The 23,646-nt window shown below is 40.9% G+C and overlaps 1 protein-coding gene across 6 annotated transcripts in view; it reads right to left on the bottom strand.

The window, feature by feature from the left end:
- Positions 1-23,646, bottom strand: part of HHAT (hedgehog acyltransferase) — a 336,479-nt gene that overhangs the window by 207,728 nt on the left and 105,105 nt on the right. For 5 of the 6 annotated variants that reach the window (XM_054021316.1, XM_054021317.1, XM_054021315.1 and 2 more), the window contains one exon: positions 13,769-13,804. The exons of the other annotated variant lie outside the window; for it this stretch is intronic. In XM_054021316.1, coding sequence (XP_053877291.1) covers positions 13,769-13,804 — 36 coding nt within the window. The remainder of the gene's footprint in view (positions 1-13,768; positions 13,805-23,646) is intronic. 6 annotated transcript variants of the gene reach the window in all.

Genomic DNA, 23,646 nt, shown 5'->3' with positions numbered 1-23,646 from the left:
TTCCTAGGATCAGATAATTAGATTGAAGGGGAAATAGGAAACATGTCCTATCTTAAATCTGATTTCTACACATCCACCAAACCACCCACTGAAATTTGCGAGGTTACAAGGAAGAAAGATAAAATTTTCATTCCCAGTTGTCTGCTTTATTTTCAGACACTGGAAGTCGGATATTCTTTCTTGCAAAATCACCCATCTGTGGTAGCCGCAGTGCTCAAAATAGGTATAAAAAAAAAAGATGATGATAATGATGCTCTGAATATTTTATCTTAGCAAATCATCCAACTCAATTGTGCTCTGATCAGGACCTTAAGCGTTGCCAAACCTATTCCACCTCTTTGTCTTCCAGGGCACAAAAAGCAATTATTCAGCAACGCATCATTTTGTTGATCTCATCTGAAATTCCTAGCAAGAAACCCCTCATGTCCATCCTGGTTTTACTGAAGGACCATGCTACTTTTGTCAGTCCAGCTGAATATTTCACCAAGACCACACAGAAATCTCATATTTGCAACTAATGTGAAAAGATGTTTGAACAATTCATAGTCCATTTTAGAGTATCATTGGTTCTTCTTTCCCATCCCTTTAGAAAATGTTAAATATTAAATATGTTTAAAAAATATTTTCCACACACTTGACAGGCCTCAAAGAAACACTACAGGAGGTTATACTTTGATCATCTGATGACAAATCATCTCCTTATCTTTGTTCAAAAACTTAAGGTCAGTGTTTAAAAATAGGATGTTTCATTAAATGGTTGTAAATTTCTATATTTAACCTTTTAAAAGCAATATTTTAATCCTACTTAGAAAGGCACACCCTTTTAGCATATCTAAGATTTTATAACAATCTTTAAAGTACTCAAGATTTCTCTGTAAAAATCATGGACACATGGTAGTTCTTATTCACCATTACACTTACAGATAACTATTGTTATACTCAATGTTATAAATAATCTCACTAAAACCTAGGGAAAATTCACAAAAAATAGTAAAAATACCTACTACTTACGTATACTAACCTGTTCTAAAACGCTCTAGGCTGAATTCTGCTTTGTATCACACTGGCGTAAATTTGGAGTAACTCCACTGAACTCATTCCATCTTGCTATTTACATAAAATGTAACACCTGATGCTGCCTGAAAAGCACAGATACTTTTCAGAGGTTCAGCTGAGGTCTACTTTTTTTTAATTTTAAATTTCCAAGTCATGCAGCTTCCAGGGAAATATTGAGGCTCCTTCAAAAAGTAAACAAGGAGCTGTAAATCTGTGCTACAGCTGATAAAAGCACTATCCTTTCGCTTCCATAACCTTAGCTCTTTCTTTACCACGGCACTGAAATACTGTAATTACCTCTAGGAATGTACTAGGAAGCCTACCCTGCTTTTCTTTACCCTCCTACTTTAGACATTTAGAGATAAACAGAAAATTGCAGTTTTTGACCTCTCACTCCCGAAAATATATCTATCAGACAATTGTCAAATTCAGTGCATTTCAAGTGGAAAGTCTTGTACATGTGACTTTGTTTTCAAGGGACCCTGTTTCATAGTTTAAGACCAAAGTGTGACCTAATTTCCACAGTAGCTATTATAACTTGGAGGGGACTGTCCTCTATTACAATATGTATCTTTGCTCCAACACTCTCTGCAAAGCCAGCATTGCCATGATTTATGCATAATCTGATCATTTTTTCTCATCTCCCTTTTTATGGTATTTCTCTATTTTATTTTTCAGAATTTTCCCTAGTAAATGGTTTTCAATCTGTGGTCTGCAGACCCCTGGGGGTCCACAGACTCTGTCTAAGATTTCCAAAGGGGTCTGCACCGCCGTTTGAAATATTTTGGGGATCCGCAAATGAAAAAAAGGTTGAAAACCACTGCCCTAGTAACCATGATGAGCAGTATATATAGACTGTAAAGAAAGAATTGGATATTTCTTTTCAGTTCCCTTTCTTTCTCTTCTTTTTTAACCTAAATTTCAGTGTGTGGTGGGAAGACTACGAGTTTGAGCAGTTACCTTGTGTCCTGTTTCATCTTTTTACTCCTTCTGTCTTGCAATCACATTTGCATGTTTTAATAAAGAGTTCATAATAAATATTGATACTTAGCTCTTATATAGCACTTTTTAATTCATGGATTTCAAAGCACTTTAAAAAGGAAGGTCATTATCTCCATTTTAGGAGGGTAAGTTAAGGCACAGAACCATTAAGTGACTTGCCTAAAACCACAGAGTTGGTCAGCTGAAAAGCTGGGTCTAGACCTCATGTCTGACTCCCATCCCAGTGCAGTGCCCTGTCCCCTGAACAACAGTATCTGTTTCACAACATCTATTGCTCATGAATTTCAATCAATGATTCTAGGTGCTTGACAAGTCTGAAAATCAATTCAGAAGGATTGTTTTAGATACAGCAGTTTAGTCAGTTTGCACATTAAAAGCTACCCTCTTATGCAGGCAGTACTAGTAAATGAGTGGAAGCAAAAGTAAGTGTACGTCTACACTTACCGGAGGGTCCGGCGGCAGGCAATCGATGTTCTGGGATCAATCCCGGAAGTGCTCGCCGTCGACGCCGGTACTCCAGCTCGGCGAGAGGAGTACGCGGCATCGATGGGGGAGCCTCCCTGCCGCGTCTGGACCCGCGGTAAGTTTGGACTAAGGTACTTCGAATTCAGCTACGTTATTAACGTAGCTGAATTTGCGTACCTTAGTCCGAAGTGGGGACTTAGTGGGGACCAGGCCAAAGTCTTGCTTTTATAGCACACTATTGTGACAGAAATAGTGCTTCTTCCAAGGTTCAAAATAACAAAGCTGGGATCAATTCTGCAATTACAGAGGGGATAGCCCTTATTGATATTTACAGACTATTCCGGGCCATAATAGGTAGACAGGAGCTACTGACCTCATTCCTGTGTCTCGTTTATTTCTAGATTTGCGCACACACATAAAACCCCTCAAACCGGCAGATTGTACAGGTTGAGCAGCCAGTCTGTCATCCAGACTTCCTGTCACTGTTACTCTTTCTTTCACCAATTAGTTGCACCTTGCCCTAATTTAGACGCTGAAACTACACAGACTTATGCACACGCTTAACTTTACAAATTCATTGAGACTACTCACAGCGCCTAAATTCAAGCATGTGTATAAGTGCTTGCAGTATTAGGGCCTTAGATTGTAAGCTCTTTGGGGTAGGGATCATCTCTTGCTCTGTATCTGTACACCAGACAGCCCACTAGAGCCCTGATCTGATAGGGATTGCTAGGCACTACTGCTATACCAAAAATAAGTGGCACCAACTATAACTATCTTTGATATCTCTAATGCCCTCTTTACCATATTACGTAGGTGCCCATAGGACTTACACATACATACACGAGTAAAGGTTTGCAGGGTCAGTCCCATATAATGAACACCAGTCCCTCAAGTAACAGAATTGCCTTCCTTTTTTGGAGGGCAGGAAAAGTGGCTGGCTTCCCACTGGGGCACTCCTTTATAGAAAGTCATCCTACTTGACATTAGTTCAATCCATGGTGGAAGGAAACAGGTTGCTTAGAACATCTGTTCTCAGAATCCTCACCCATCCATGATCACGCCCCTTTTTACATGCTGCCCCCTTCCTGAGTACATATTTTGCAGAGAATAAAGACAGATATGTGAGGGTGCCAGAGAACACATATCAGGTCATATTTCCCTGGCTGCAGGTTCCCCTTAGTGTGGGACAATCCCCAGAGGGCACAGAGTCATCATTGTGGGCTCTTATGTCACTCCTTAGAATACCCAGTATGCAGGGAGAGGTGTTGACAATTGGTGGGGTATGATGAATTGGGGCTACATCTGTACAACTAAAGAATTCTTACTGATATTGTGGAGTTGTTTTATGAAAATCTGCTTTGTCATTAATGCCTTTAAGTATGTGGATCTACCATTGCTGACATGGCCTGTAGTGTGCACACTAGGCCAGCGGTTCTCAAACTGGGGGTCATGAGGTTATTACCTGGGGGTTGTGAGTACATGCCTCCTAGCTGGTTAGTAAGTCTGCTGTGAAAAGGGAGTTTTTAATTTATAAGGGGGGGATCGCACTCAGAGGTTTGCTGTGTTCAAGGGGTCGCCACTACAAAAAGGTTGAGAACCACTGCACTAGGCCAAAATACAAAGGGCCAGTGCTTAGGTCTCAGTGACCCTATTCAAGTGCAAAGACCTGAACACTTGATGAGATGCATCCTTAGAAAACCAGTTTTAGCTTCACTCCTCTGAAGGGACGGAGGGAAGGGGAGGAGAGGAGAGGGAGACAGAGAGAGAAGAGGGTGGCAGGCAGCAGCTGTGGAAAACTACCTAGACGATAGAACAAAGGAAGTCAAGTGGGTTTAAATAGTGAGCCACACAAGCATGGTGGGGGCAGGAAGGAGACAGACAGGAAGAGGAAGCATAGGGCAGGAAAGAGAAAGTTCACAGACGCTGGAAAGGGGCTCCATGAGGGAGAGAGACCAGTTAGCATGCAACAGCCTGCATGAGGAGCAGGCACCCTGCCTGCCTGCTTTCCTCAACCCAGACTGTTCCCCAAGGGCTCACAAGGATGAGAGAGATATTGTGGTTTCAGATGTTTACTGTTTGGATGTCCAGTGTACTCAGCTGTGTTTCACATGATTAATTATAAAAGAGCATAAAGGCATTAGATATTGTGTGTGTGTGTGTGTGTGTCTGTCTGTCTGTCTGTGTGTGTGTGTGTTGACTGCTTCACAACTACTGCATGCCCCTGAGAGAGCTACATTGGGGTGGAGTTCTGAGAGAAGGGTGTGTTTCAGTAACTAGGGTATCTTAGGGGGTCACCGCTGGTCCTAGGACCTAAGGCAGGTGGGCTGAGGAGCCCCATTTCCAAGAAGATATAATGGACAGAGTCAGTGCCCAGGAAACATATCAGAGAGCCAAGGGAGGAACCAGTGCTGCAACCTGTTGAGGCGCTAGAAACTTGAAATACCCCAGGGATGTTGAGCAACAGAGACTTGGATTCCCCTCAGAGAGTCCTACTGGGTGGCTAGGAAGGGACACTCACTAGAACCTGCAACAGGAGATTATCAGGGAGAGGGTGTAGCTGGAGCATGCTGAGCTCCAGCTGGCCCTCAGGTGGTTCTTTGGGGTCCAGTCTGCCATTGTAAAATCAGAGCAGCCCCCATGTTGCTCTAATCTATGCCAGAACAGTGACTCATAAAAATTTGGCTCCAGAATCAAGAAGCTGCAGCTGACTCCTTTACACACCCTCTTCTCAACTGTGCCCACAGAAGCTGAGCATCTAGCCATACCTGTACAATATGCTGCATACAATTATTCTCCAAAATGTTAATACAAGGGCCCCCTCTGCTGGTAACAATGTTGCATAATAAGTAAAGCAAATCAAATGCTCCATAATAAAACTTGAGACAACATGGCTACCTCCTGAACATCACACTCTCAGACTCAGCTTAAAACTCACATAAAATGAAAAAAACCAAAACTGCATGCCCCTGTGGAAAAGATACTTCACAAAAATAGTACTGATCAATGATTTATTTAAGTAATTTCTAGACTGTCAAGAGAAAAGGCCTCAGTTGTTTAAAAATGTGTTATTTTTACATGTGTTGAGAGAAACAGCACTGGAGGTAAATTAAAACACATTTATCCTTAAAAACAAAGATGAAATATAACCGTGGAACTGATAGCTGTTGAAAGTACAAAGGTTCAACCTAAACCATGTGCTGGGTAAGACCTTGCCTATGGCAGATGCACTGTCTGGGCTTATTTACCAGAAACTGAGAGTAGCAGACAACAGTATTTTCTTTCCACAGGCATTTTCTTTCCAATTATGTCTAAATCTCAACCTTGCCAGTAAACCATCATACAAATTTGACAAGCTGCTTTTTATATCTCGCTTAAAATGTACAACTCTGCTCTCACATAAAATAACTGTGAAACCAATTGGCTGGTCTGATTTGCTTTATGCCAATTGTGTCCTACTAATTGGAAGTAGTCACTCAGCCTGCCAAAAAGCCCAATGTGGGTCACAATTTGTGAAAAACATCCAAATAGACACACAAAAGGATTAATCAAACAAAAAATTTAAAATCAAGGAGAATTCATTCATTCATTCATTCAGCAAATGATTCAGCAAAGCACTTGCTTAGCTTTAACTGTACGCATATGCTCAAGTGCTTTGCAGAATCTGGGGCCCCGAGTAACCTCTTATAATCACAGCTCTGAGATTCTGGAATAGCTTTGATTCTAATAGATGAAGAACATTTGTAAACTCCAGGCCAAATCCTGCAGTCTATATTAAGCAAAACTTCCTCTGAAGTCAGTGGATCAGCATTAACCCATGACATCACTGGAATTATTACACCATGGATGAGTTCAGCACCTTCACAGTCTCGTCTGAATAAAGACAGGTCAGCATATTCCTTTCCATACTACAGGAGAACTATCCCATTCCATCTAGCTGCATCAAATTATCCAGTAAAATTATTATAAAATGACATGCACTAAATAAAAAATACATCTCCAGTTCAGCAAGCTGTATACTTGCAGCTTTCAAACAGTAGCTCAAAATACTCTGCAACATAAACAAACTGTTTTAATTCACAGTTGAGGAGGCGCATAAGCATGATGAGAGCTGTACCTTGTTAATCCCAACTTCCCTGCTCCAACTGTTTTTAAGTTAAATGTCAAATGTACATGAAATTTACATAAATACGTGCTTTTGTTTATACAGAACCTAGCTTTATTTTTGCAACATCCTTAATTACTAATTCATTATAACACAAACAGATTATATTCCACTACTCTAAAAATGTGATTCAGATTTAACTCTCTGACGACTATAAAGGGAGCTTAGTAGCAGCTGAGGGATTTATCATCATCCTTCATTATTGTATGGTCAAGCTTTTGTTAACAGCAATTTTGATTTTACTACATGTTGCTCCACTTTACAATACACTTAAAATCGCTATTAGCCAGTTCAATAATTCAGTTTTAATTTCACATAATCTACATTAGCAAAAAGTCAAGAAAAGCTAATTTAATGTACTCTATCCAGCAAACAGCTGTTCAATGAGCCTATAGATGCTCTTGCTGAAATCCATGAGTGTTTAGCTGTAGACTTCAATGGGAGCCAGACAGTTTCAGAGGTGTTGAATGCTGACCCAATTCTGCTCCCTTTGAAGTCAATGGGAGTTTTGCCATTGACTTGAACAGGAACAGAGTTAGGCCAACGCTGAGCACTTTTGAAATTCTCATTACATATTCCCATATGGATATGGTATCTATAGAGTGAGGTCCACAATGGACTTCCTAGAGTCGTCCTCTGGTCCCTGGTGTAGCTATATGTAATGAGGGAAATACAACCTAGATGGAGCTACTACAAGGTGGGTGCATAACTGATTGGAACACCATTCCCAGAGAGTAGTTATCAGTGATTCACAATCAAATTGGAAGGGCATATCGAGTGGGGTCCGGGTCCAGTTCTGTTTATCAATTATTTAGATAATGGCACAGAGAGTTCACTTATAAAGTCTGCAGACGATACAAAGCTGGGAGGGGTTACAAGTGCTTTGGAGGATAGGATTAAAATTGAAAATGATCTGGACAAACTGGAGAAATGGGTCGAAGTAAATAGGATGAAATTCAATAAGGACAAATGTGAAGTACTCCACTTAGGAAGGAACAATCAGTTGCACACATACAAAATGGGAAATGTCTGCCTAAAAAAGGAGTACTGCAGAAAGGGATCTAGGGGTCATAGTGAATCATAAGCTAACTATGAGTTGTAAAAAAAGCAAACATCATTCGGGGATATATTAGCACGAGTGTTGTAAGCAAGACACGAGAAGTAATTCTTCCACTCTACTCTGCACTGATTAGGCCTCAACTGGAGTACTGTGTCCAGTTCTGGGCACCACATTCCAAGAAAGATGTGAACAAATTGGAGAAAGTCCAGAGAAGAGCAACAAAAATTATTAAAAGTCTAGAAAACCATGACCAATGAAGGAAGATTGAAAAAATTGGGTTTGTTTAGTCTGGAGAAGAGAAGACTGAGAGAGGACATGATAACCGTTTTCAAGTTCATAAAAGGTTGTTACAAGGAGGAGGAAGAAAAATTATTCTCCTTAACCTCTGAGGATAGGACAAGAAGCAATGGGCTTAAATGGCAGCAAGGGCGGTTTAGGTTGGATATTAGGAAAAACTTCTTGTCAGGGTGGTTAAGCACTGGAATAAATTGCCTAGGAAGTGGAATCTTCATCATTGGAGATTTTTAAGAGCAGGTTTTCATAGATTCATAGATTCATAGATTCTAGGACTGGAAGGGACCTCGAGAGGTCATCGAGTCCAGTCCCCTGCCCGCATGGCAGGACCAAATACTGCCTAAACAAACATTTGTCAGGGATAGTCTAAATAATACTTAGACCTGCCATGAGTGCAGGGGACTGGACTAGATGACCTCTCGAGGTCCTTTTCAGTCCTATGATTCTAGACTGTGCTGACACACGGCTGGTTTTGACTAATCGGTATCAAGGCTTAGAACTGAGATCAGAAGCAGAGATGGTGCCAGAGCAGAGAATCAAAAAACAGTTTTTGCTGTTGCTTTGGTTTTAGACAGACACATGCTTCACCAGCTAGAGCCCCTGCACTGCATAAACATCCAGCTATATACCATGAGTTATAAGGAACCAGTCTGAATGTGACAAATGTAGGAATCACCATGGTTTAATTCCTCTCCAGGTGGGAGGTTAGGAAGTTTCCTAGCAAGCTGCACATGTAATAAAGCATATTGTGTTACTGATGCACTTGATGGTTTAGGCTTAGTGATAAATCAAACAGGACCATGAGGTTTTGCACCGCTTTAGTGGACAGGGTTGAATGCCAGCTGTTCTTCATCCAAGAGCTGATCTCTTCTAGGCACTGTGACATCCTTCTGATGGCACTGAATGCAACTGTGGAAAATGAGATATACAGATGGGCATTCATGGGCATAATGTTGGCAGTGGTGCACAGTGTCTTGCTTTTCCAAATAGCCTCATGTAGACATTAAGAGAAGGGAAGAAAGGACAGATCCCTGAATGACTGGAGCCTCTTTAGTGTTGTGCTGTCTATTCCAGCTATAATCATGTAAGAGTGTCAGTAACACCCTGTGGTCAACTGTATCAAAAGCAGCAGAAAGACTAAGTAGTATTAGCCTTGATATGTGGTCTCTGTCCATTGTCATGAAGAAGCCAGCTTTTAGTGACACTTAGGCTGCCTCCCTGCTATGCCCCAGCATGAAGCCTGATTCAGACGCATCCAGATGTTGACTGATGTCACATTCTGTTGGAGCATGGGGTCACTTCGTTCTCAAATATTTTGCCTAGGAATGAGCCTTCAGGCATGGCAATAGCAGGAGAGATTGTTTCCATCAGATGTTAGCTTTGAGGATTGGATAGACTACACTATTTTTCAGGGAAGCTGGTAGACGTGCTTCTCTGACGAAGGCGTGGAAAGCACTGTTGTTCTTCGCTGGCTTTCACCAGACATGAGGGAACGGATTCCCTGGTGGTAGTACAAATATTTCACAGAGGCTCTTGAGCTTCAGTGAGTGGCTGTACTTCCCGGAAAAGTTGCAAGTAGATAGAGACTGTTAAAAGCTTTAATAAGGAAATCTGATGTCTTTTGGAGGGCATTGTGTGCAAGTGTAAGTGACAGAAACTTTTCTTTTTCTATTTTTCACAATGCTGATCCCCTGGTCGCCTTTCTGAGCAAACAATGCTGATTAATCAGGGACTCCCGCATTTTTAAATTCAGTGAACAAGCCACTTATCAACCTAGCAGATGGTTCTTTATCAAAATTCTGTTAATCTTTTGGTAGCACTGTTATATGCAGGACCCAGTGGGAGTCCACAAAGAATGAAAATAGGAGATGAATAGACTGATGAACAGACTTTCCCTTTTAATCCTCTGGCTCTTCATAACAGTCATATTTAGAAGTCTAAATGCATCTTTCTTGTGAGGTCACTTTTGCCCTCAGATACAGGTTTCCTTGATCTCACCAAAGCCAATGGGAGTTGCATATACTTACTAAAAATTTGATCCTATGAGCCAAATTATGTCTGGTTCCACATAAATGTGGTAAAGAAGAGGATTAGGCTAGAAATCTTTCCCTCCTAGGACCTGAGAGGCATAGGGCAAGCAGCTAATGTGTTTGGCAGAGCTAGTGGCTCCAGAGGGGGCACATCTAGATGGGACTAGGGATTGTGGTCCTTCTGCTCTTTGCTTCAAAGGTAAAGCAAGAGCTGTTTCCTACCAGCACTGAAGGCATTATGCCTCTTCAGAGGCCTGGTGTCTCCTGGTACTGCTGCTCAGACAAGGCACCTCTGCTACCTCCCCTGGCACAGCTCTGCCTCAAAGGAGGCATAATTTAGCATTATATGAGGAAACAGTCTCACATATTCCCGATCTCATTTAATCAAATGCCCTGTTTTCAAACAGGGCTTACTTGCTTTATTTGCTTATTTGTCTCCCCAACACCTTGACAATCATGACATTATAAAATGGTTTAGTCAGATGGGGAATCAGCTAAAGGAAAGTGAAGGGAAGGGAAAGAGGGGGACAGGGCAGGGAAGAGAAGAGAGTACCAAGGACAGGTGTAGAGTGAAGCTGAGGTGATGACACTGTGAGAGAGAAGGTTGGAGCAAACAGTCAGCTCAGGGCAGACAAAGTCCAATCTAAACAGTAGAGAGTTCTCTAAATATCCAAAGATCCCTGCTTTGGCTACTTTTGTTCCTACTGGTTAGAGTCTCTGGCTGGCTCCTTCTCTGAAGTTTTTTTTTCAGAGGGAAGCACGATAGTCCTAGAGCTCTCAGGGTTGGGGGTCTCCCCTAAACAGTTTTTGGGGGAGGTGCCTGATGGGTGAAATGGTGGTCCCAGCTTAGTCCCATTTTGCCCTCTCCCCAACAGTGCAGCAGTCCCTGCTTTGGCAGTTCCTACAGGCTGGAATCTCTGGCAGTTAAGTTTCTCTCTAATGTAGAATACTCTCTACCACAACCTCTCCCTCCACCCATACATTTAAAAGGTGGGACTTTCATACCTAGTTTATCTTAGAACAATATCAAAAGTGCACTTCAAGCACCCCTGCACCCACAAAAGAGAATTCCTTTTTCATACAACTTTAACGAAACATATTAAAGAATATTTGTGTGGCTGAAATTTCTCTGTCATGCCTTTAAAAGGCAGGTGGCTTACTCAATCAACCCTATTGTGTGCACCAACATTTGCAGGGTTTACTTTTCCTCTTTAATTAGCATTTTAATAAGTGATTAGGCACAGCTTGTCCTTTTAGCTGGGATTGATTTTACCTCTGCTGGACCTACACTTTGTTTTTCCTACATTCCTGCTGCACTGTGGTAGGCAGTTCTCACATTTAGAAAAAGTAGCATCTTCTGAATATTTTTTAACGCTTTCTGCGACTATTTTTTATTATTTGTATTCCAGTAGTGCCTAGAAACCCCAACTGAGATTGGGGGACCCATCCTGCTAGGTACTGTACAAACACAGAGACAGTCTCTGCTCCAAAGAGCTTATGGTTAAGGTGTCAGCTCATGTGTCTTACTTGATAAGACAACATGAACACAAAGAGAGGAATTGACTTGCCCAAGATCAAACACAAATTTGGGAATAGTACCCAGATCCCAAGTTTCCCAATGACCGGTCCATGGACTGGCACCGATCCCTGAGAGCTCCCTGACACAGTTCAGGGAGGCAGCAGGCTGGTCCCTGGTATCAAAAAAGTTGAGAGACACTGCACTAGACCACACTGCCTTCCTGTCTAAGGCTCCCCGAATCAACGGCGTTTATCCTGTCATTAAGGACAGAACAACAAATTACTGCAGGGGGCCCTCTGTGTAGCATTAAAGAATGGGGTCTCAAACAAGAAAACATTCAGCTCATTCAAATTCAGTGGCAGCTTGCTGTGCGGTGATTATACAAACAAATAGCAAACCCAATGTTACATCTCAATGGGATGTAAAATACTGTTGCATATTTTTATAAGACTAACGTCTGATTACATTCCTCAGTATGAAGTAATTGAAAGTGACTCTCCTGTGTCAGAAGCATTGCTATTGACTTGTTTTTGGTACATCTACAGTTGATGTGATAATAGTTTCGCTTATGAGATTATTTGTATTCTCAGGAGATCCCATTGTTGGTAGTCTACGGAGACAATCCTCCTTACACAGGTGACTTATTTTTGTTAAAAAATAACCATCAAAAGATCAGCAGAAATGACAATGCTGGTAGGATGAGGGTATGCATAAATACATTTGTAGAATTTATAGTGTCATCGCAATGTACAATATTTTCAAAACATTAACTGTGCACTAAAAATACAGACTTGTTTAGTGATTTTAGCCATCTGGCTTCAGTGAAAAGAACAACTATTACATCCAAAAAACTACATTAAGAAGAACATTAAGGTTGCAAAGTCAAGCACTCAAGAATTAGGAAATGCCAGAATTAATTCAGAGCCCTTGTGAGAATGTCTGATGATAAAAGATTTTAATTACATGTTAACATACTATTTTTTCCACAGGACCCCTGTCTCATTCAGTGATGGATGGTGCTTACTGAGCAGCTATTCAATATTTCTTTTTGCCCTCAACTTTCAATGTGTGGGCCCATGTATTACTTACTGCAGACTATTTAAACCCTGCTCGGAACCCCAAATTATTAATTTCTTTGTGGGCTTTTCTGTGGTGTTCATCACCATAGTATCTGAATGCTTCACAAACATGAATTAATGCATTGTCACATTCATGTATTTCTCTGTTAGATAATGGTATGAACCTCACGGGGAACTGAGGCACAGATATAAAAAAATAAAAGTGTCAACTGATTTTGGGTGCCCCATTTGGGATCCTGAGGTCTGATTTTTCAGAATGCTTAGCATTATATAGCACTTTATATGTCCAAAGCACAGCTCCCATTCATTTCAGTTGCAGCTCTGAATGCTTAACATTTCTATAAATCAGACCTCCATGGTTTCAAGGTGGACACCCAGAAAATGAAGAACACACAACAACAATTAGTGGCCACCTGTTATAAGTTTGGTTTAAGGGACTTGTCCAGCATCACAAAGGAACTCTCTGGCAGAGGCAAGAACAGAATCCAGTTCTTCAGGGTGGAAGTCAACTGTCTTAACCATGAGACCCCCTTTTTTCTTCCTGCAATTCCCTGCATCATTCACTACACGCCTTCCAACTTCCGCAACAAACAAAGCTGGGTCCTATAGACAACTGCCTCCTTCTCTATCTAACCCTGATTCATTGGCTGAGCACAGTCTGTCTTACGCATTGACTAAGGCAGGTTTTCCACGGGGACAACAAAAGGCACATCCCTGCCAAAAAGACAATCCCCTGTGAAATTTCAAGTCCTTGCACCAAAGTGATCCTGAGACCCTGGATCTTATCAATTAAATAGTTATAAGAATGTCTTTAACATGGCAAAACAATGCATGTATTTTTGTCTTATCTCATTTTCAGAAATGGCGGAACCATTTTTGCTGAGATTTTCAAAAGTCACCCTGAAGTAGACACCCAATATGGAAAATTTCAGGCTGAACAATTACAGTTTGGCAAAGCTGTAAGTAACTGAAAACAAGGTCTTATAAGGAAAATTGTCATGTAGGCTTAAAAATAGGCGGCACTATCAGAACTGTCTAAAATAAGAAACCTGCTGTTCACTGGAGTTCTATTGCAGTTTAATGATATCATTAGCTTACCTGATAAGAAAATGATGCAGTCCAACATCAAAACTTCTGGAAGAAAAACAATACAACATATTTTAAGTGCTCAGATACAAAAGTAATGAGTATTATAGAAACACTCAACCTCAAAATAATCAAATAAATTTAATTAACTACAATAAAATTACTTCTACATACTATGCATTGCAATGCCTAAGATAGACCAAAGAAGTATAACATACAATTTCATGTAATTTATGCAACAACATATATGAAATGTCAGATAATCATCTAGAGGAAAGACTTGAATTCAGTTATAGTCAAGTTTGAGAATTTCCATGACCCAATGTCTGTTCAATAAGGCAGTGCCACGCAGGATGGTATAGTTCATGGAGAATATGAAAGCACAGGAAGACAGTAATTATTTATTACAAAAATTGGAAAGGGAGAAAAAAGAAGAGTCAGAACTTCAACTGGTGTAAATCAGCATAGATCCACAGGCCTTTGTAACCTTAATTTTGATCTTATTACACTGGTATAATTCCACTGACTACAGCAGAGTCTGAATTCACACCAATGTAAAGCAGGAGCAACTCTACCGCAGTTAATGGAATTATACCACTATAAGTAAGAACAGAATCCAGGCACTGTTTGAAAATGTGACCCTGTACATTTTTGAACACGTAAGAAAATGGACAGCAAAGTTCTACACATCCAAAAGCCTGAAGAGCTGGGATTTGGGGAGGCTGGCTTATGACAAAAATCTATCACTGATACATGTTGCTGTTCATATATTTTTAAAATACTACGTATGTTTGCCTGGTTCATATCTGAAACAAACCAACCTGACTTCAGAATAAAACAGCAAGGGAAACACATACAGTGTACCAGACGCTCCCCGGGTTATGCAAGACCCGACTTACGCAAATTCGCACTTATGGAAAAAGTTCCGTAAGCCAGAAATTTGGGGAAATTTTTGCGTAACGTACGGGTATACGTTTCCGACTTACACAAAATTCGAGTTAGGCAAGTCTTTCTGGAATGGAACGATTGCGTAAGTCGGGTGGCTTCTGTATGCAATTACTTGTCAATGCCTACAAATTAAATGGGAAAAAGAGGAAAATAAGAGGACTATATAACAATTCTTCAGTTTAATATTTGGCAAAAGTGAGGTAACTTCTGTAAATCACAAGGAGAGAATAAGTAATCATACTGTACTGAATTAATGATATTATAATCATTGTCGTTCAACACTACTTGAATCTAGCAATCAGACATGATACCATATGCAATAATAAGCCCAATAATAATGTGTGTTGGTGCACAACATGGATGCACTGCAAGCCACTATATATGACAATGTAATAATTGTTTCCATCCTGAGAGAACTGCACCCACAGCCTGTTGACGGCGGTAACATAATTTGCTATAAACTTCATTTAACCCTCTAATAGATACCTCAGAGGGCCAGGTGGCCGAGTGTGCATCCAGTTTCCAGTATCACACCTTCCAGCAGGAAAGGCTTTCAGTCCAGTTCCTAACCCTTGTATGGGGCTTAGCTTCACCTCAGGGTTTTTAATATCCTCACCCTCTCCTTACTAGAGGGGGAGTGCAGTGGAAATGAAACTTATGCCCCTCCTGCAACAAAGGCAGTCGGTAGTGGAGTCTGAGCCTTCCCACGCCACTGGGCTCCAATCCAGGGCCCTATGAGAGTCAGTGTTGGCACTCTGGAGTGCCTTGGCATTGCCTCCCTGGGTTACTTCTTACCCTCCATCTCCAAGTCCAATATAGGAAAAGAAAAAAGAAAAGAAAACCTTCAGCCCCAACCAGCCTCAGCAGGCAGTCTTCTCCCTCACAGGAAGGCTTCTTCAGCACGCTTGTTCAGGAGCCCTCACGGTAGGTCTGACTTCCTCCCCAGCCTTTCCCTTCTAAGCTGAGTTACTTCCTCTTAAGCTTCCTCTCCAGCTAGAGCGCACTCAGCAGGTCTGGAGGGACGGGGCTATGAGGGCCCAGTATTGTCCTTTAATCCCTTTGGGCCCAGTGTGGGGTTTGTATGCCCCATCACACAACCCTTCACTGCTGCACTTTTGTCAGAATTTTTTGAAGTTTCCATTGGGATTCTTGACACTTCCAGGTATGTCCCAGTTACATGACCCCTGCACTGCCACTGTATTTTGGATCATGTACACAGAACACAACACACCAGAAATGAGCTTTTGAAAGAAAGGTTTTAATTAAACTATAAGAAAAATTCCCACAGTAAGATAAATACTCTAATATTGTCCTATCTATAATATTCTATATACTGCTCAATGTTACTATGCTATTTGTATTCAATACCATGGTATATTCTTTTGATTTTTAGAAGAGTTCTGGGTGTGAATCCCTGCTCATTAAAAGGATAACAGACGTCCTTCAAATGGGTCACAGTCTTGCCCAGTCAGTGGAAGAAAAGACAAATAGAGATGTGGTTGTTTCCATTTCATAGTCATTTTATTTACTGAAGATGATTTGATTGCTATTTTCTTCATCTTAATTTATTTAATGTAATATATATGAGGAACAGCAGGTACAAAGCACGTTCCATACAGTTTTAATGCTGTTTTAATAAATAAGTTCTATCTACCGCTCTATTGCAATAAATGATTATAGGTATAATCCTTAACAGTCTAGGCTCTCTCTTGGTAATACAATAAACTAAAACTTAGAACTGGCCAGTAGCCTGTTTGTGCAACACTGACAAGAACTTTAAAACAGTTAGCAAAATGGAATCCTTGAAATCTCTAATTATTTGCAAATATGTATTTCTATCTTCAAGACATTTTAAAAATTTAAAAATTAATTTCTGCTTTGAAAGCTAAAGCTGCAGAACATTAAGCTGCCTACAAATGTGCATTCAGCACATAGTTAAATAAAATCTTCATATGCAGAAGAGATGGGGAAAAGTAGGAATGCACTTATATAGGAAGCTAAACTTCAAATTGGAAGCATCAGCACATTTAGTGAAAAAGCCATGCTGCCAATTCTCAGAAAAAAACAGGCAATTTTACGTATCTAAAAGCCAAACACATGCAAAACTAGGATTAAGTTTCCATTTATGGTGCAGTCAGCCGCGAGCCTCTATTGTGCCATGGATACTTTTAACTTACTTTTGATGGTTCTATTTCATTTGTAGAAATCCCTTCTAGACTTTTTTTTATTTTGAAAGTATACTCAGTTTGATTCAGTACTTGTAGAACTTGCCTTTCACTAAAATACTGTGCATCTTACCTGTTGAATTATATTTGCTTATTACAGGCCAAATCCTCATCTAGTGTAAATCAATATAGCTCTGTTGACTTCAGTGGAATTATGCTGATTTACACCAGCAGAGGATCTGACCCTATTTTTTTGTTTTCCTACTACAATGTGTTACAGTTCTAGAGTGTTCATTATTTGTATTGCTGTAGTGCATAGGAATCCCAGTCATAGACCAGAACTCCACTGTACGAGGCTGAGAACCCAATCTCACGAAGAAATACTGGGAGATGATGAGCACCTAGAGTTCCATTGACTGTCAGACAACTGGGTTATCAGTCACTGCCAGGGCCGGCTCCAGGCACCAGCTGAGCAAGCTGGTGCTTGGGGCGGCAGATTGTTCAAGGCGGCATTCTGCCCAATCCTAGGGCGGCACAGCCGCTTTTTTTGTTGTTCTTGTTGTTGTTCTTGTTCCGCTCCAGCCGTCCTATAGGGGGCGGCGGCGCAGAGAACCAGAGTGGTCCTCTTCCTTCCCTCCCCGCCGACCAGAGCGGAGCCCTCACGGCAGGAGGCGGCACAGCGGGAGGGGCTGCGTGGCAGTGCCCCTCCTGTAGCTCTGGCGGCCCCTTTCTCTCTCTCTCTCCCACCCGCTCCCTCCTCCCCCCCCCCCCCCCCCAGCCGGTCCCCCTGCACCCACGCTCCAGCCGCGCTGCAGGGTTTTTTTTTTTTTTTTTGCTTTGCCGTTCTGGCTGCTCCGTGGGTTTTTGTTTGTTTTTTTGTTTTTTTTTGCTTGGGGCGGCCAAAAAGCCAGAGCCGGCCCTGGTCACTGCAGCTCTAGGCAATGGAAACTGGGTGTGTTGAGCACCACTCTGGATCATGCCAATTGTGACAGGCCCAATTTCAAACTGTGAGAATAATAAACTAAATTTCAATAACAGATCCTTTAGCAGGGCGATTGCATTACTTGCATTAACAAACCCTGGATTCTTATGCGATATTTTTCAAAACACACTCTCTCTTGTTGAGAAACTACTTCAATGTGCTGTGAAAGAAGGATCACTAAATAATCATTTTCAATCAATTTCTCCCTATCACTGATGAGCTAGATGCTATTCCTGGAAACAAAATAAAAACGAGGTGCAAGCATAGCACATCTGGGAAGTGTTTGGCCAACCACAGTCTTCAACAAAGATGTCCATTATGATCAGAACAAATACAATCATTATGCAAATATTTTCCCTGGACTGAACATGTCACACAAAGATAAACAAAGAAGCATGGCCTGACTCTTCTCACTTACACCCCGTGTAAAAACAGGGAGTAACTCCAGTGAAAGCAATAGCATTACACTGGTGGAAGTTAGATCAGATCGACTATAGTCTCATGGATGAGAAATGGTTACTTTCATCATGGGTGAGCTGTCTCAATACCATCTGCTCATGTGCATGGTCTGGGTTCTGACACTTCTGATGGCCTTGAGCACTTCTTGATAGCTTTTGTTGTTAATGCCACTGAACATCCTCGGGTGATGGGGCAGAGGGCAGACGCCTGATCTTCTCATTCTAAAATGTGAAAAATCTATTTCTCTGCTCAAATGGCAGAACAAATGAATCATAAGGTCTCCATGGAATTGCGGTCTGAAAAGTGGTTCTTACTCAAACCTACTCTCAGTCTGTCCTGCTATAATGTGCTACATGAGGGAAATATGAAAACACAGAAGACTGCTCATTTTCTTGTACTGAGATTACAATAAATGTGGAACTGACCTAAGACTGGCAATGTATCCAGAATTCTCATTGACCTCAACAGGAATTGCAGATGCTCAGCCCATCTGAATATTAGGCCATATGTTTGGAAAATAAAGATACAGATGATGGAGGGGGGGAGGGCATACATTCCCCTTATGTTAATGGATACCATGTACACGTTGAATGCTTTTGAGAATTGTTCAAGAATCCCTGATTCCTGTGATAGCATTACCTGTGAACGATAAACTGTATATTCGGTAACTATAGATTCTGACCTAAGAGCTAGGATTGTGCATTTGACTTCTCAAACAAATTTCAACATGCTTTTTTCAAAAGCAGACATTTTTTGCTTGCCTGAGCCAGTTCGGTGTATGTCTTATGAACCATTTTCCAGCAGCTTCTGCACACGGACAATAAAAGCACAGGCAGCCCTTTGCATGCAGAGGAGCATGCCATTATTTTAATTTTTGGTGTGATTTAAAATAAAATAGGGGCAGGTGGTTGAGTTGTCATTTGTAAAAAGGGCTCAAAAATTAGCTGTTAAGTGTTGGCAGGTAGGAAACTATATAACGTGTGTTAGGGAATACACTTCCATGGAGTTGTGTGGTATTTTAGCCAGGAGTCTCCCACTAGACCTTAACAACAGTTGTACAGCCTCTGCCCCATAAGTGTTAAATGGAAAGATGTAAATTCTACAGAGAAGAACAGATTTCAAATGTAACATTATCCCATATTTTACTAGAGCAATCTTAGTCCTCATCTAATCAGGCACAACTCCATTTAATTCGATGGAGCTAGTTACCATTTACAGCAGTGGTGAATTTGGCCAGTTGATTAGTTAGCAGGTAACATATCAATATTTTTCTCCCCTTCTGTGCATTCCACTTCTAGCAGCTTCACCAGCCCTCCCATTCATGACATTTCAACAGCTGATTCTCCCACCCCATCCTGCCATTGTAAATGTGGGTAAAACAATGCAGCTCTTCTTGCACACTAGAAATCCCAACTAATTCACCTAGACTCAGAGGAATCAGGTTCCGTTTAATAGAAAGGCAACATCTGCACAACCAGCTATGGTACATTTCCATAAACAGAATGTGTTTTTGAGACTAAATCCGGCATTCTGCCAGCTCAGAGCCTCTCCACACAAAATAATTTGCATTGGCACCTGAAGTTTATTGAACTATAGCTGTTCTCAGTGAGACATTGCTTGTAATAGATTGTTTCTCTTTTCCTCTTTCTCAGGGAGTGTCTTGTGGCAGTGATGCCCAACAGGCAACACAAACAAAAAAAATTCCTTGACTGAAAGATGGATTTAGCACTTTTAAACTCATTTTTCTTGCTTCTTCTAATTTTACTAATTTCCCATGCTATGCTGCCTCTGGCAATCTTCTAATTGGTAATCCCTGAAGAATGAAAGTTTCCAAAACATGAATAATTACAAAATTCTAATAATGTGCAATGTCAGTTGGGAACATATAATTTAGGGGCTTGTCTGCAGAAATAGATGACTGTGAGAAAAGCAGATAATAAACCGGGATACGGACTTTGTTGTTGTCTGTTTAGTATCCTAATGAATGGATTCGAAAAAACACTGGTAGAGCAGGCACTCCTGGAAGGGAGGGGAGTATATCTAAAGTAAATACTATAAATATTAAAAAGTAATGAGCTCCGCCAATTTATTTTATCATTATTAAATATAATTCTCAGAAACCTAGAATTTTAAAGGTACTTTTGCTTATTACCTATATGAAATTAGAGATTTTTTTCCCCCCAGATGTGCAACAAGGATTCAGATGTGAGACCTAAAACTTCACTGCAGATCTCATCTGTCCAGTCACATATGGCATGGGTATACCCAAATAATACTTAAATCAACAATGATAAATTATTTATAATGCACCTGCCATCTCTGCTAAGGCATTTGCACAGTGTAACAATGATGATTACATCATAAAATATATAATATAAAAGCCAAATAAAATAAAGAGAGCCAAATAAGCCAGCATAATTATAAAGCTAAGATAGTATATTATTTGCTGGCAGTCTTTACAATAAAAAAATAGCTCTGGAATATGTGTTTTGAGTCACTGGTTAAAACTGGTGAGGCATCAGATGATGCAGATAAACTCATGTGAATCCAAACACACATAGTAATCTTCAACAAGCATTTATCTAAATACAAGAATTATGTATTCGAAGCCAATAGAACTCCTCACAGAGAGCTGTGCTGGCAGATCTCAGCACAGGCTTGGGACCTATTGGACCTTCTACTTTTTATACAGTCTTTACTCAGGCAAAACTCCCATCGAATGTTGCCTAAGAATGGATTTGAAGATCTAGTTCATCGATCCTTGGTTATAGAATATGTAGTATAGAAAAAAATCACAGCTGATCTGTTACGCTTATCATGCTGTTCTAATAATCTCATTTTCAGGGCCAGCAGGACAATCCCATTGTTATACCTTTGTCCAGAGCCTAGCACAAAGGGGCCTTGAGATACTATTGCAAGTAATAACAACACAAGTTCTTTTGTCCTAGTCAGAAGAGAAATTTTCCAGACTTTACCACGAATATTTAAAAATGAAAGAAAACATGATTCAACAAGGTGAGAAAATTCCTGCTTCAGGGAATTCACTGTACTTCTAAACATCACGATCTTAAAAGTCAGCGTGAGCCTAGATCTCTAGCTTCAGTGGAGTGTGTCTTTTCTCTGCAAGTGGTGATCCCAACGCTTAAGCAATCTGCAATGCAGCAAACTCTGGTACTGGCTGCCTTCTTTTCTTCTCAAAGTAGGAAATGTAACCATATGGGGAAAGAAAGATATAAAGACTGCCCAAAGCTTTTATCTCATGTCCTTATCAAGCAATTTCTTGTTATCGTCATAATAAATAGGACTTTGAATACATAAGGACAACCTTATCATATTCCCTGACACGCGCTCAAGGATTTACTGGAGTTTCAGCACTTCAGTTTCCTGGTAAACCCTTCTGTTTAGAATTCCCATTCTATTTCTTCCCTGAGTGATTTAGCAATGCATCATTCAGTTCTGCTGTGTTCAATATTAGAAAGCTTTCTCCTACAATAAAGTTGTCTTGTGGTTTCCCATGTCCACAGAGCAACCAAAATTTCTCCTTTATTAAATTATGAAATTTTCAGGTATTCTTGATTCCTGGAGTTCAGTGCTCCGAAGAATGCTGATCAGTGCTGTATGATTCTTTAGGCCCCAATGTTGCAAACTTTGATGCACATGCTTAACTTTACACATGCAAGTAGTTCCACTGAGTTCAGTGCCAGAACACTGCAATTCACCCCGACTTTTCTCCTTGCAGATAAGCATTCCCTAAAATGGAGTCACAGCCAGAAGCTGAGGCTTTTAATAGCAAGGTGGTGGGAACCTGGGTGAAATACTGTCCTCAACTGAAGTCAATGGCAAACCTCCTGACTCTAGGCATATGGTATTCTGGGAGATGTAGCTCAGTAACTAAGTAGTCATTTTGATGCAGGCATGTTAATTTGTGATTGGGTCAACTGATATGATGTATATTTTTAAAACTAAAATACCAGGACGAGTTATCTGATTAGCTGCACCATGTGTGATTAAGTGATTTTATATTGTCATTTTGATGAAGAGGAAGATTTTAATTATTTTGAGTGGAAAATCATTACTGATCTCCTCCTACAAAGGAAGAGGGATCAGCTAAACATCCCAGACAAAAATCTCTCAGCAGGATTTAGTCACTGCTGGAGGTGGCAGAAGAGTAGACAGAAAACTGGCTCAAGTAATGAGTTTTATACTACAAGTTTACCTGCTTGTTTATGATACATTTTTGCAGATAACTTCTTATACTGAGTAGTCAACGTTTCCCTTTTGAATTTTGCCAACCTTTATATAATCTCTTAAAACAAAGGTAACTTTAGTTTCAACTTCCCTGGTTCTTCAGAAAACTACCCCAACCTTTCCAAGGGAGTGGATGAAATCCTGGCCCCATTGATGTCAAGGACAAAACTCCCATTGACTTCAGTGGAGCCTGGATTTCACTCTGTTCCTTTTGTAAGGCGCTCCCAATGCTTGTCAGATTGTCTTGACTGAGCCCTCTCCTTTCCAATAGAGGGGTTTATTAAAAGCGGTTAGCCATTTTCAACATATTGTTGCCCCTTTTTGATCCAAGTGGCTAGTCAAAGTTCAGGATTCTGGGCACGTTCCAGTTGGAAATAGAAACTGATAGAGGCTGGTATTTTCTTTAATGCAACCTTGTTTATTTACATGTACAAAGGCCTGCTCTTCTGAACACAGGAGGAACCATAAACAAAAGGAGCAATGTCCTAGCTTACAGCCCTGAGCCTCTTTAGCCAACATCAGACCTCAAAGCTCTCCCTCTAGCTTCTTCCCAGGTCACACTGTGCTCACAGGCTACTACTTGGCTTTCTTGGTTTTGGCTTTTGCCTCCCTCTCTGTTCTCCACATGTGCATGCACACACATCAATACTCAACAAAATCCCTCCACTCAGTCCAACCTCTCAGCATAACGCTATGACCACTGAGAAGAGACACAGCCTAAGGGTAGTAAGTCTCAGAGCCCGGATCTACAGACTCAGAATCACTCATCGGCACTAAAAACAACTCTGTAGACATTCGGGCTCAGACTGGAACTTGGGTTCCGAAACTCCAGCCCAAGCCACAACATCCATACAGCTGTTTTTAGTGTGAGCCCATGTCTGCAGACCCAGGCTCTGAGACTTGCTGCTGCTGGTTTTAAAATGCAATGTAGATATACTTTTGGACTCCTTGGGAGAGCAGGGATTGAAGCAACAGGAAAGTCACATCCATGCAGAGCCAGTGACAAATAACTTCGCTGTGATGAATGAGCTCCAAGGAGGTGTCAAGTTGCAGGTGGTCTTTGGAATCTCCACATGTAGTTTCTACTG

Source organism: Malaclemys terrapin, chromosome 3 (assembly GCF_027887155.1).
Source record: "Malaclemys terrapin pileata isolate rMalTer1 chromosome 3, rMalTer1.hap1, whole genome shotgun sequence".
Lineage (NCBI taxonomy): Eukaryota > Metazoa > Chordata > Testudines > Emydidae > Malaclemys > Malaclemys terrapin.
The sequence above is the reverse complement of the archived record's forward strand: the minus strand, read 5'-3'. Positions and strand labels throughout refer to the sequence as shown.